General features: G+C 38.3%; 1 protein-coding gene across 11 annotated transcripts in view; it reads left to right on the forward strand.

Annotated features, from left to right (window-relative positions):
* Window positions 1-15,247, forward strand: part of ACACA (acetyl-CoA carboxylase alpha) — a 324,373-nt gene that overhangs the window by 215,802 nt on the left and 93,324 nt on the right. For all 11 annotated transcript variants that reach the window (XM_031011317.3, XM_055388359.2, XM_031011323.3 and 8 more), the window contains 5 exons: window positions 586-801; window positions 1,618-1,773; window positions 4,427-4,630; window positions 11,506-11,661; window positions 13,449-13,595. In XM_031011317.3, the coding sequence (XP_030867177.3) occupies window positions 586-801; window positions 1,618-1,773; window positions 4,427-4,630; window positions 11,506-11,661; window positions 13,449-13,595 (879 nt within the window). The remainder of the gene's footprint in view (window positions 1-585; window positions 802-1,617; window positions 1,774-4,426; window positions 4,631-11,505; window positions 11,662-13,448; window positions 13,596-15,247) is intronic.

A 15,247-nucleotide genomic window follows, 5' to 3' on the forward strand; every position in this document is an offset into this window, starting at 1 on the left:
ACAGTAAATACAGTAAAGTTATATACTAATACAACTTTTAAAAAACATATACAAGTAATTATATATCTATGGATATAGTGTTCCAAAGCCAAATATCTCTTTAATTAAAAAATTGTATGATGTTTCTTTGTTGAGTATTTATTATGTCCTTTGTACTTATCATAAGTGAGAAAATTTTTAGATTAGTTGGGTAAGCTCAAAACATTGGCATGTGAAGTAGATATTAATGTGAAGCAGTCTGTAATTGATATAAAAATGAATTATATAAAGACATTAAATGTTGTAGGAGTTCTAAGGAAATTGAGGATTTTTTGTTTGTTTTTAATGTATATCATCACCACTTGTAAAATCATAAATGATGAAAGTTTAGGAATATCATCCTATAAAGTACCTATATAATAGGTACTTTAGTGCCTAATCTTATGTAAGCTATAGCATTAGCCTTGAACGTAGCTCATTTTTGTGGCTCATTAGCACATCATAGCTTATGTTTCTATTTTCACGCATCTCTTTTACATTCACATTCATAGTATAATTTTGTAACTGCCTCTTGTGAGCTGTTTTTTCTCTGATTCTTGTACTCAGTTTGAGGAGGATCGTATCTATCGTCATCTGGAGCCTGCTCTGGCTTTCCAGTTAGAGCTGAACCGGATGAGAAATTTTGACCTCACTGCCATTCCATGTGCTAATCACAAGATGCACCTGTATCTCGGGGCAGCCAAGGTGGAAGTGGGCACAGAAGTGACAGACTACAGGTTCTTTGTTCGTGCAATCATCAGGCATTCTGATCTGGTCACCAAGGTGGGTGCTGTACTTTAATGAGATGTTATCCCTGAGGGAAGGGACAGAATAATAGATATGATTCAAAATTAGGTTTTATGCTTCTGCTGAGAGAGAACATAAAAAAAAGATCAGGTTTTCATTTTTTCAATCAAGGTTCTTGTTCTATTTCAATGTTTACAAAAGTAAATATTTCATATAATAAAGGCTTTTTTTTTTTTTTACAAAGCAGAAAGTGCATCTGAAAAAAAATAAAAAATGAAGGCTCTTTTTCCACTTTAATTTGATTTTTCTTGGTAGCAGAAGCATAATAACACTCAAGAAAAGAAAAAGCATACAAACAGAAAAATCACAGGAAGAACTGGGTGATGGTAGAGCATAAGGAGATAAGTTAGGAAAGAGGTGATCCCATTGTACACCTGTCTAGAGGTATGGGTAGTGTCTGTATATAGCAAGGCACTTCCTGATGTGTTCATTATTATTATATCCCATAGCCGTACCCTTTCTTCAGCTTTTCCTTTCTAAATAGCTCTGTTTGGCATATGTGAAATATCATCCTATTGAACTTACAGCTATGGGGATGCCCAATATTTCTATCTCTTGGAAGGGAATGATGCACTAAGAGTAAGGAAGAAGGGCTGACATGGACTCTTTATCTGGCCCTTTCCTGCCCCTGCTCCCTGTGGTTACTGGACTGACTCTAGGGAGAAAGATAAACAATCTCTTCACCAAGTGCCTTATTATTCATGACATACTGCCGCTTAAGTGATTATAATAGCCATTTCTTTATTGCCTTTTTTAAACTACATTAATGTTGATTATTTTCTTCCTGTATAGGAAGCTTCTTTTGAATATCTGCAAAATGAAGGGGAGCGGCTACTCCTGGAAGCCATGGATGAGTTGGAAGTTGCTTTTAACAATACAAATGTCCGCACTGACTGTAACCACATCTTCCTCAACTTTGTGCCCACGGTTATCATGGACCCATCAAAGGTACATTTCTCCTTAGCTTCTCTCCCAGCACTAGCAAGCATAAGCACAGAAGTTCATTCATATTTATCTCACTTGGACTTGGAAACAGGTACTCCTTGTTCAGGCTGTTGAGCCCTTAATCTGTAAAGTTTATAGAATGTTTATAAGATTGAGTTTCTGGGACAGTGTCAAAAATTTGATATAGCCATTGAAAAAACAGTTCTCAAAACTGAAGGTTTTGGTGTTAGCTTGCTGGTCACTTATAAGCAGTACAAAAACGTGAAAACATTTTCTTTCGTTGGTACCTATTTTATATTTGCCATAATAGTGGTCCTGTTTTGTATTATTCCCTACTATTTCTCATCTGGAATTATTAATTTTACTGTTACTAAACATTTTGGCTAGATTACTGCTTCTGTGCACTAAATGTTAATTACCTGGTGGCCTTAGTGAGATAATGCACCTTCTCAAAGTGTCTAACCTATCTCTCTTTAGTGTTTTTCCACAGGGAGAGAATTTGGCTGATAAGGAATTTCACATGTATTATGTATATTTTCTTGCCTGAGGGTCTATTCTGAAATGCATTCTATATAATTTAAGGAAGAAAAACAAGGTGATTTTGTACTTGACCTTTTATCCCCAGTGTAATAAAGACAGGCTGCTCTCTGTTTCTGCTCCCTCTAACGCTTTCTTTCTTTTCTTTTCTTTTTTTTTTTTTTTTTTTGAGACAGAGTCTCGCTCTGTTGCCCAGGCTGGAGCAGTGACACCACCTCAGCTCATTGCAACCTCCACCTCCCAGGTTCAAGAGACTGTCATGCTTCAGCCTCCCCGAGTAGCAGGGACTATAGGCATGTGCCACCACGCCCGGCTAATTTTTGTATTTTTAGTAGAAACGGGGTTTCACCATGTTAGTAAGGCTGGTCTCCAAGTCCTGACCTCAAGTGATCTGCCTGCCTCAGCCTCCCAAAGTGCTGGGATTACAGGTGTGAGCCACCGTGCCTGGCCCCTTCTAACTCTTTCTATCATGATACTGTGGAATTTGGATAGGAGAACCAGTATCTCCCTTTTTCAAGATCAGCTGTAGGCATGAATTTTTGCTGCTGCTGCTGCTGCTTTTTTTTTTTTTCTTTTTCTTTTTTTCTTACAGAAACAGGGTCTTGCTATGTTGCCCAGGCTAGTCTTGAACTCCTGGCATCAAGCGATCCTCCTGCCTCAGACTCCCAAAGTGCTGGGATTACAGGCATGAGTCATCATGCCTGGTAGACTTTTGCTTCTTGAACTTAGTATCTGAGATCTGAGAAGTAGTTTTCTACCTTTTTCCCTTCAAAATTCCAAGCTAATGATGGGTTGCTTTAATCTGTAAGGAACGCCAAGGGCAGGGCTACTCATTTGACTCAAATCTCATCATCTAGTTTAAGCAAAACTTCTCCTAAGCATTCTGGGACTAATAAACTGGGAGACTTAAAACATGGCATGGGCATTGTACAGCTGTATTTTTTTTTAGATTTGGCTTACCTTTTCTCTGAGTTTTTCAGATCAGCCTCTGCTTTCATTCTAACCACCCATATACACTGGCTCTGCTTTTCTAATGATAGATAGCTGCCAATTTTCTGTACATAAAGATTGTTGGTTTTTGTTCCCTCAAGAAAAGAATGGGTAAATATCTCTTGGTTAACAAGCAAGTATGATAATAGAGAGGTTAACTCCCTGAAATTCATTCTAACTTAAAATTTTGTGGTGCAGAAACAAACTACAAGGGTGGCACATGCTACTAAAGAACCACAAGAGAAAGGGAATGTAAGATATTCTTGAGATTTTCTAAGAAGTTGAGGAAGCATTTTAGAAAGATACTTCATTTAAGGAAACATTAATTTCGAATAGCATGTTCTAGCTGCATTATGTTCTATGCAGCCATGTTGGGGGAAAAAAAGTTTTGCTTTAGCATGTAAATAACAAGAAATCATGTCTAAAGCCATTTAGTTAAAATAACTGTCCTACCCCTAAAAACTAAGAGCATTAAGCTGCCTTGGTATAAACTTAGAGAAATGTGGGAACATCTGCCGCATCTTATTAAATCCTAGATGGACTTAGCAGTGGCCAAGCTTCAGAGCTCTGTTTAGAGAGAATGTTCTAGCACCACCTACAAATTGCCTTTCTTTAATTTGTGCAATTTACCAAGAGACATATATTATAGAGTTTAATAAAACTGTATGAAAAAAAGCTCATGGTGGTAATTGCTATGTTGATTTAAAGTCCTGTAAGTGCAATGAAACATAGTTACCATGCATATAAATGCTACTTAATAGCTATTTAACTAGAGATTTTATTCTTATTTGGGGCTTCCTCTTAAATCCCATGGCTTGTAATTTTAGATATTACAGATCTTTGATATAGAATATGAATATAATTGGGAAAGGGGAAGGAGTTGCAGAGATTTGGGTGTTATTATCCAGAGAAAACCACTCAAATGCCAGGCCAGCATGAAATTGTCCCTGACTTGTTCCAAGAAAGAATACTTTGGGGAGAAACTATCTGACCACTTTTTGTAAGGTGTGCATCTCCACAAACCAACCTCTTTTTTTTTTAGCCCTTCTTTCTCAAATATGAGCAGACCTGAAACAGGTCTTAGTTAGAAGATATTTAAGTTTTGTGCTTGGTGATGTGTCTGTGTCAGATTGAGGAATCCGTGCGGAGCATGGTAATGCGGTATGGAAGTCGCCTGTGGAAATTGCGCGTCCTCCAGGCAGAACTGAAAATCAACATTCGCCTGACGCCAACTGGAAAAGCAATTCCCATCCGCCTCTTCCTGACAAACGAATCTGGCTATTACTTGGATATCAGCCTATACAAGGAAGTGACTGACTCCAGGACAGCACAGGTACAATACTCAAACAGGCTCCTCAGAGTTTTGATTTGGTCCTACAGATAAGACACTCGTCCTTGTTATAGAAGACCCAAACTCACAAATCCCATTGGTTCACCTGGTGGGGTTATCCTCTATAAGATTAAATGATTGTATGAATTTGAAAAACTTCATCTGCCTTATAAGATTTGCCTATGTTCTCTATCATGGATGTTATAAAACCCTTAACCATTTGTCATGTATTGGTAAGCACTAACAGATGCCAAGTGAACCTGACTCCAGAGGTTATTCTGCAATTTAGGCTCTTTTTTTAGAGGGCTCATGGGTTATTTCAGCAATCTAATCTCTGGTCTGATGCGTCCTTTCCGTTTTCACCATAATTAAACTACTCATTGGCAAGTGAGGAAAAGAGAATTGTTGGATTTATGTCGCCAACTTCTATGTTAAAGAAGGAAAATTTCAACATAGTATAGTGGCATGAGCACTACCATCATCAGTGTCTATCATATTTATCTATTGTGTTCTGTTTCTGTTTTTATCATATTTATTGTGTTATCTATTATGTTGTTCCCTTTCCTTCAAAGATTTCAGGGTGTCATGTATTATACAAGAGCAAAGTGGCAAATTTAAACCCGTTTTCAGGTAGGAAAACTGAGAATGTAAAAATAGAAAGTGAGTCAGTACACTAATTCTGTGAAACAGAGAATTCCCTTTTAATCTTTTTTACTACGTTGGTTTCTAAATATTTCGGCTCTTTACTATGATACTGAAATTAGGTTGGTTCACCATTGTTCACATTTTTGAAGAACTAGGATATTTTATGGCTTTGGCCTGAATTCAAGAATTGCATTTCTTCTGATTAAAGGATGAATGTGCTCCAGTATACATAAACAAGGGTTTCAGTCTATTCCGTGCTTTGGGTGCCAGGGAGAGATTATGTGTCTCTTGTTTTTATCTATATCCTTTTAAATCCAGGAATAGAGTCAGGAAAATATATTTTTCAGTCTTTTGAAGATGAATTTTTAAAAATCTCAGTTTGGACAGTAGTCAGAATGACCTTTCATTTTGTGCTTTGATTCCTAGTGAGGTGGCTAGAGAAATCTATCCTATGAGAAGTGAGCAGTTAAAAACAGAGAGAGAGAGTGCGCAAGAGCGTGAGTGGTGACCAAGAGAAAGAGTGTTCAATATTTTTTGCTGTATTTGATGTTTTTTTAGTGCAACTTTAAAGACATTTTCAGTCAAAGCTTTCAGTGGGTAGGGATGTTTTTAATTAACTTCTACAATAGCTTCAAGGCAGGTCTATTCTTGTGAAAAGTAAGATGGCCACTTGAGATTTTAATGTTTTTGATAAATATGTTTGTTCTTCATAACTACTTTCTTTCTTTTTTTTTTTTTCCTTTCCTTTATTAGGAAACTCTGAGATTTCCCTCATGCTAGCTAATGGTGACACAGGAGTGTGAAAGGCACAGATGCCTTCAATCAGGGTTTAGTATTACACATGGTACAAAATAAGCACACAATGAGCATCTGAAAGAATGAACAAACCACCTTCAGCCTGAAGGAGAACGCTTTTTACCTAGGGTCCTGCATATTTTAAAAGCCCTGAAGGAAGAGGTCTTCTACAGACTCTTCACTTGAGAGAGTTCAAGAGCTACTGCCATATGGGAACTAACTTTTGAGCCTGTGGCTAGACGTGGGAACTGACAAAAGGAGCAGCCTCCAACCCAGTTCTGGTGCTCCTAATGCCTACATGGTGCTTATTGTCAAACTGTTTTTCCCTTTCTTTAATGAATCATTGTATGAAGTTAATACAGAACCATGTCTGTTATTCGTTCATTTGTTTTTTAATTTAATATTGATTGACTACTTATAGTATGTCAGGCACTATGCATATAAAGACAAAAAGCAAACTGTACTCAAGAAATTTACATCACAATGGAAGAAGACATGATTTGTTTCTCTGTGGCAAATATGTGCTATTATAAATAAATACAGGGTTCTAAGGGAGCAGACTATGGGTCAGAAATTATTTTCTAAAATCTTTTTGATGGCTTCTGGTGAAAGGTGTGTGATATATAAAATGTGTACATATTTTCATGAACTTCTAAAACATATACTTTACAGTTTTTAGTTACTGCGTTCATTATAGTAGAAAATGGAACTAACATAGATAGTTGAGTATTCAGGAACTCCTATTACTATCAGCCTCTTGCCCTAGCACATCATTTATTCATTCTGCCAATAAGGAACAAGGTTGATTGGCTTGAGTTTTATTTTTCATTTTCCTTGTACAGTCTTTGTAGTATAGGCTGTAATGAACACTGATGTCAGGCAGTCATAATGGGGAGAAGAGATTTGGGTAATCCATTGCACAAGTGAATTGATTCCCAATGTGCAGTGTAAGAGAAAAATAACATTTTAGGCTGGGTGCAGTGACTCACGCCTGTAATCCCAGCACTTTGGGAGGCCAAGGCAGATGGATCACCTGAGGTCAGGAGTTCGAGACCAGCCTGACCAACAAGGTGAAAGCCTGTCTCTACTAAAAATACAAAAATTAGCTGGGAGTGGTGGCAGGGGCCTGTAGTCCCAGCTACTCAGGAGGCTGAGACAGGAGAATTGCTGGAACTCGGGAGGCGGAGGTTGTAGTGAGCCGAGATCGTGCCACTGTGCTCTAACCTGGGCAATGGAGCAAGAATCCGTCTCAAAAAAAAGAAAAATAACATTTTAAAATCATCTTTGGGCTGGGCATGGTGGCTCATACCTGTAATCCCAGCACTTTGGGAGACCAAGGTGGGAGGATCACATGAGCCCAGGAGTTTGACACTAGCCAGCTCAACAAGGCAAGACCCTGTCTCTACCAAAAAAAAAAAAAAAAAAAAAAAAATAGCCAGGCATGGTGTCATGCACCGAGTACCAACTACTCAGGAGGCTGAGGCAGAAGTATCACTTGGGCCCAGGAGTTTGAGGCTGCAATGAGCTATGATTGTGACACCACACTCCAGCCTGGGCGAGAGAGTGAGACACTGCCTCTAAAAATAATAAATAACACCTTTATTGAAGTGCAATTTACTTATAATAAAATGGACTCGTTTTGTGTGTGCAGTTCAATTCATTCTGTCAAATGTATACACCATGTAAGTACTATCACAGTCGTGGTAGATACATCACTGCAGAAAGTTCTCTTATTCGCCTTTGCAGTCAAAGGTAGAAGCACCAACCCCGGCCTTAGGCAACCACTGATCTGCTTTCTGTTACTATAGATTAGTTTTGCCTATCCTAGAATTTAAATCAAACAGTGTGTACTATTTTGTGTCTAGCTTATTTTACTCAGCATAATGCTTTTGAGGTTCAGCCATGTTGCATAGATTATGTGTATGTTCCTTTTCATTTTTGGATAGTATTCCGTTTCATGGATTTTTTTTTTTTTTTTTTTTTGAGACAGGGTCTCACTATCTTGCCCAAGCTAGAGTGCAATATTGTAATCATAGCTGACCACAGCCTCGACCTCCTTGGCTCAAGCAGTCCTTCCACCTCAGCCTCCTAAGTAGCTGGGACTAAAGGCGTCTACCACCATGCCCAGCTAGTTTTTAAATTTTTTTAGAGACAGGGTCCCACAATGTTGCCCAGGCTTGTCTCAAACTCCTGGATTCATGGGACCCTCCCACCTTGGCCTCCCAAAGTGCTGGGATTATAGGTGTAAGCTGCCGTGCCCAGCCCCATTTAATGGATTTATCGAAATTTTTACATTCATTTATCAAGATGTTTATATTCACAGATATGTTTTGGCAGGTAAGGTGACTAACTGGGAGCTCTGACATATTCCAAGGAAGCAAGGCTTTCCAGAGTTTCCATCAGATATAGCTTTGACTAGCAAGGGGCACCCCCAAAGGGCAGGCAATATCTTGACACTGTTTTCATTTCTATTTCATTTGGGGATTGGTGACTGCCAACTCAGATGTTAGATGGTTCTTTATGAATTAATGGGAGGAATGATGAGAATAGAAGTCTCTATTGAGTAGGAGAGAGTAAACTAAGACCACATGCTTGTGATGATAGTTTACAACGATTTGTGTGAGGAGTTACATGTATATTTCCTAAGTCCATATTCAAATTATGGATATTAAAAAAGACTGGCTGGGCATGGTGGCTCACACCTGTAATCCCAGCACTTTGGGAGGCCGAGGTGGGCAAATCAGCCGAGGTTAGGAGTTTGAGACCAGTCTGACCAATATGGAGAAACTCCATCTCTACTAAAAATACAAAATTAGCTGGGCGTGGTGGCGCATGCCTGTAATCCCAGCTACTCCGGAGGCTGAGACAGGAGAATTACTTGAACCCAGGAGGCAGAGGTTGTGGTGAGCCGAGATCACGCCATTGCACTCCAGCCTGGGCAACAAGAGTGAAACTCCGTCTCCAAAAAAAAAAAAAAAAAGGACTGAAACTCTAGTTCTCATTTTCTTTTCTTTTTTTTCTTTTGGGGTGGAGTCTCACTCTGACGCCCAGGCTGGAGTGCAGTAGCACGATCTCGGCTCACTGCAACACTGCAAGTTCCACCTCCCGGGTTCACACCATTCTCCTGCCTCAGCCTTTTTTTTGTATTTTTAGTAGAGATGGGGTTTCACCGTGTTAGCCAGGATGGTCTCGATCTCCTGACCTCGTGATCTGCCTGCTTTGGCCTCCTAAAGTGCTGGGATTGCAGGCGTGAGCCACTGCGCCCGGCCCTCTAGTTCTCATTTTCTAATTTTCCAAGATAACCTGTTGATGGACGTTTGGGGTTTTATTTCCTAGTTTGAGCTATTAGTAGTAATAAAGCTGCTGTGAACATTCGTTTACAAATCTTTGTGTAGATATATTTTTATTTCCTTTGGGTAAATACGTAAAAGTGTAATTGCTGGGACACAGTAAGCATATGCTTAACTTTATAAGATATTGACAAACTGCTAAAATATTTGTACCATTTAAAGTTCTGCCAGCAATATACATATGTAGCTAGATTGTTTTCTCCAATCCCCTTCCTCAGTGCACAGTTATGTTGCTTAACTATGACCAGCCTGTCTTCATCCCAAAGCTTGGCCAAACCGAGTCTCAAGGTCTTGTCTCTCTTAACAGATGAGAAATGTAGTTCTAGGAACCTGCTGCGTTTACCCAATTTTCTTATTTTGATTCAGCTTACTTGCTCTGAGTACAGTTTTCTCATACTGTACCCTTGCCTTACTTAACATTTTGAATCTCTTAAAACATTATTGCTTTTACTGTCACATTCCTAAGACATTACTAATTCTGCTTCCCCCCGGGTGACTTTTCCTATTGACCTTGTGGAAGAGGACTGGGAGCTCCAGTCTCTGGGTCTTTAAAACAGCCTGAGACATATTTTCCCCAGAACAGGACCTGATTGACAAATTAGCAGAACATTCATTCCTCTGAGCTAAGGGGCTAAGGATTTACAGATGAACTGTACCCACGATTTAGGAAGGTACTTAATTCTATTCCTGTGCATATATATCAGGTCCACAATCTATTCATTAATGGTAGACTTGTGCTTATTTTGTAGGTCTGAATAGATATGTAGGTATACACATACCCTTACATCCCAATCTCCATTTGTATTCACTGCATTGGGAATTTATATTTTATGTATCCATGTATGAAGTGCCTAGTTTAGTGTTATACAACCTCTGGGCACTCAATAAATATTAATTGAATTGAAATAATGGCATCCTTTATAAATATTCATAAGCAAATAAAACTAAATATATGGAGTATGAAGCACTCCTCTAGAAATATTTGAGTTAAAATGATTAAAAACCAGTGTAGTGATTTCATTATGTGACTATATAGGTATTGCAGGAGCTATTCACTAGTTGTAGACAGCATCTTGAGGAGAAGCAAATACGTGTATATATATATGTTTTTTAATATACATAATTTAATATAATATGGTTATTTTACTATATGTAAAATATGAGGCTGTGTCTCATGGGCTAGTGAGAATTAACTATCTAGATGGATGGATGAAATCCACTTCTGGCAGAAATCTTTGAAGCCTTTGCATAGCTAGTAATACTTATGAAGTACCATCTAATCAAGTGGGTTAAAGGACTAAAGCACAGATGATATACTAGAGTCTTGATCTGGCCTTCTGCCATTGGGGAAAGAAGAGAATTATCTTTACTGCATAGCTGTTCTTCAACTTCAATACCAGGGCTGCTCAGACTGGTTAGTTGATGTACTTCATTTCTGAGTATATGAGATTCAACTCACTTTAGATGGCTAGCATGGTCAGTCTGTCTTTGAGATGCGAAATGTGCACCGTGCTTTCTTGTTTATTTCCTTTTTTTTTTTTTTTGGATACAGAGTCTTGCTCTGTCGCCCAGGCTGGAGTGCAGTGGTGCAATCTCGGCTCACTGCAAGCTCCACCTCCTGGGTTCACGCCATTCTCCTGCCTCAGCCTCCCAAGTAGCTGGGACTATAGGCGCCCGCCACCACGCCCAGCTAATGTTTTTGTATTTTCAGTAGAGACAAGGTTTCACCATGTTAGCCAGGATGGTCTTGATCTCCTGACCTCATGATCCTCCCGCTTCGGCCTCCCAAAGTGCTGGGATTACAGGCGTGAGCCACTGCGCCTGGCCTTCTTTCTTGTTGATTTCAACTAATCTAAAAGTGAGAGCAGTTATGGTATATGGCTGGTTATATATATATTTTTTTTGGAGTTGGTTAATCTGTGGAGAGGTGAGAGCACCAAGTACCCAGTGTTAAGAGGCATATCTCAGCTACTCAACCTACCAAAAATGTTTTCAAAGAGATAACATTTGTGCAAAAAAAGCCCCTCTAGGCAGCTCTCTGATTTTTTTCTGTCTCTTAACTCCCCATGCCATTTTTTTTTCCTGCAGATCATGTTTCAGGCATATGGAGACAAACAGGGACCACTGCATGGAATGTTAATCAATACTCCTTATGTGACCAAAGACCTGCTGCAATCAAAGAGGTTCCAGGCACAATCCTTAGGGACAACATACATATATGATATCCCAGAGATGTTTCGGCAGGTAAGATGCCTAACTGGAGGGTCTGACATGTTCTAAGGAGGCAAGGTTTCCCTGAATTTCCATCAGATGCGGTTTTGGCTAGAAGGGGGCACTCCAAAGGGCAAGAAATATCTTGACACTGTTTTCATTTCTATTTCATTTGAGGGTTGGTGACTGCCAACTCAGATATTGGATGGTTCTTTATGAATTAATGAGAGGAATGGTGAGAATAGAAGTCTCTATTGAGTAGGAGAGAGTAAACTAAGGTTATATTCTTGTGGTGATAGTTTACAGTGACTTGTGTGAAGAGTTACCTGTGTATTTCCTAAGTCTATATTCAAATTATGGATATTAAAAAGGAGATCTGATACTTTAGTTCTCATTTTCCAACATAACCCTGGTTCCTAGTTGATACCCTAGATTAATATGATGAGAATCAATATAGATAGCATAGACAAATGGATATAGAGTTCATGGTACACAGTTTAGAGTATAAGTTCTTTTGTGGGAGATTTGTTATAGCTGAATAAAAACTAGCATGAGAAAATATGACATTATGAATCTCAGCCTCTATATGAAAACAAATTCCTTCAATCTGTATGGTGAATCATCTCTATGCTGCAGATTTTTCTTCTATCAATAGAAGGCAAGAAAAATGTATCACCAGTAGAAAATGCAACCAGTAAAGAATAAGGTTTCAAAAGAATACTGAATTTGTCCTTTTTAAAAAAATCTATGAATATAGGATTTTTCCAAGTCTCCTAGTCAATACTACCAGTATTACCACATTTGAATTTTAGTAAAGTAATATATGTGGCCATAGTAAATAGTCTGTGTAGAATTCCTGTGTTATTCACAAATACAAGAGATTACCTTTATGCAACCATTTGTTTACAAGTTCTGTCTCCTGAAAGATACCTTCATTCGGTATTTCGCTTTTATAGCATTGCTAGCCTAAAAGCTGAGTGTTACTTCTGTTTCCCAATGCCAGTGCTATAAATATAATATAAATCACATTCTATATAAATATAATATAAATCACATTCTAAGTAATTCTTCCTATATAATAGGCATAAACACAGTGATTAGGACACATAGGTATGTATGAGTCACTTGGGATTCAAATGTTGCTTTGAGGCAAGCAAAGAAAGAGCTGAACTAGCTCCCACTTCACAAAGGATTTATTTATAGGAAGTTGGAAATGGAAATCATAATATTTTTTAAATGAATTGGTATGTCTGTGTCAAAATTGAGCAGAATTGATCTGCACATTTACAAATAGTCACACACATCTAGTGAGCTAATTCCTGTGTATGGTCCTATAGCTATGAAAAATATTAGAAAGAAGTTTCTTCCCTGGAATTTCTAGTAGAAGCTTCATTCTGGCCTTCTTGGATTTTCTTTTTATTAGCTGAGCGTCATGTCATTTTCCTGGATATTCCTTTGTTGTCAAGTTTCTTTAGGATTTTCCTTTTCTTTGTTTTAAGGAGTCGATGCTACTTATTTAGTTTTTTAATTTTAATATTCCTAGGATAGTGTTAGGTCTTTCCTGTTTGTTAATGCTCTGGTGCTGATTTGGAATCACTCAGTAGTTTGACTTTTTGGAAAAGTGCCTGACTTTTCGCATGTAAAAAGTAATTACAAATCTATTTTAACTGAGAATGGGAGCTGGAGAATTTAGTCTAATGTTTACACTCTGCAGAACACTTGGAAAAGAAGGCAAAACCAGATTGACTGAATCTTAATAATTATTTTTGTCTATATTGAAATTATTGTGACTGATTAGTCAAACTTCTTTTCTCCACTAGTCCCTGATCAAACTCTGGGAGTCTATGTCCACTCAAGCATTTCTTCCATCTCCCCCTCTGCCTTCTGACATGCTGACTTACACTGAACTGGTATTGGATGATCAAGGTCAGCTGGTCCACATGAACAGGCTTCCAGGAGGAAATGAGGCAAGTAGTTGAAACCCCCCTTCCCTTTCTTATCTCTGTGCCCACTAGTACCAGCTTTCTGTGAGGTGGTCATTAAATAGCACTGGAGCATGGTAGTCTTGTTGGGAGAGTTCTTTAGAGAGAGCATTGATTGCGTATCAAGAAATTATTAATTTTTTAGGTGTGATAATGGTATTATGATTTTGCTTTTTAAAATAGTATTGTTTTAACACAAAGAACTCAGTTTTAAAAAAATAAAAAGAAATATTGTTTTCTTTTAGAGATACAGACTAAAACATTTACAGATGCAATGATTTGCTTCTAAATAAAGAGGTGTGAGGGTGGGTGTGTAGATGAAACAGGGTTGGTCGTGAGTTGATCATTGAAGCTAGGTGATAGGTACATGAAAATAGATTATTTTCCCTGTTTTTGTCTATGTGTGAAATTTGGGGATTTTCTTTTTTTCTTTTTTTGAGATTGGTGTCTCACTCTGTCACACAGGCTGGAGTGCAGTGGCTCAATCTCAGCTCACTGCAGCCTTGACCTCCATGTCTCAAGTGATCCTCTCACCTCAGCCTCCTGAGTAGCTGGTACTACAGGTGTGCACCACTACACTTGGCTAATTTTTGTATTTTTTTCTTGAGATGGGGTTTCACCATGTTGGTCTCAAGCTCCTGAGCTCAAGCAATCTGCCTGCCTCAGCCCCGAAAAGTGCTGAGATTTTAGGTGTGCACCATTGTGCCCAGCCAGGATTTTCTATAATGAAAACATTTAAAGTATTGTTTTGCCTAATGTTTTTTCTTATTTGGATTCATATTAATAAATGCATTTTTCAGTGTCTTTTCCATGCTCAATTCATTTGATCTGGTGCTGTTGTGAGCATGATAAATGTGTTCTTGAAGGGGCTCAATCAGAATTAGGGGTTCAAACATAAAAAATGTAGCAAAGAACCCATTTTTTGATAATTATCCCAAGAATGCATTTTCTAGCCTTGGCATCCTTTCTCTCAGAGTGACCTATGAATAGTGATATAAAGTTGTATTTTGCCCTATACTCTTATACTCTTGTCCATGCATTATGATTCTTTCTGATTTTAACTGTGCTCCTAATGTACAGTTATAACAATGATAATACCAGTAACAAACCTAAAAAGAGAGATATTTTTATTTCAACCTTAAATATAATCCCTAGAAAGATTTCATTCCATTGAAGGAGTAATCTTTACCTGTGTTTTCACCACAAATAGGCTGGGTAGACCTTTGGAAATGATAAGCAGTTTGTTTCTATTTTGCTCAATCTTTTTCAAAAAATTTCACTATATATACAAGGTGTGTGGCTATTTCAGTAATATGCCAGTGGATGCCAACAGTAGATGATTTGGTATCAAGATGGATGCAAGCATTGGACCAGATGGAGAGTATCAGACTTGTAGGAGTCTCAACAAATAGCAAAGTCAAGAGGACTGGGGTGGAAGGATGCAAAACATTTTGACAAGCATAGATATATACTCATCAGCACACGAAGTTGAAACAGAGGTTTGTGCCACTGTATGTAGCATCTGCCTAGTGAGCCCCTCAGCAGCAAAGAAAAGCTTCATTGTGCTAGACTTAAATTCTGATTCATTGAACAGTGTAGTCTTCAGGAATGGAAGGCACCCTTGTGAACATGGGACT

Source organism: Gorilla gorilla, chromosome 4 (assembly GCF_029281585.2).
Source record: "Gorilla gorilla gorilla isolate KB3781 chromosome 4, NHGRI_mGorGor1-v2.1_pri, whole genome shotgun sequence".
Taxonomy (NCBI): Eukaryota; Metazoa; Chordata; class Mammalia; order Primates; family Hominidae; genus Gorilla; species Gorilla gorilla.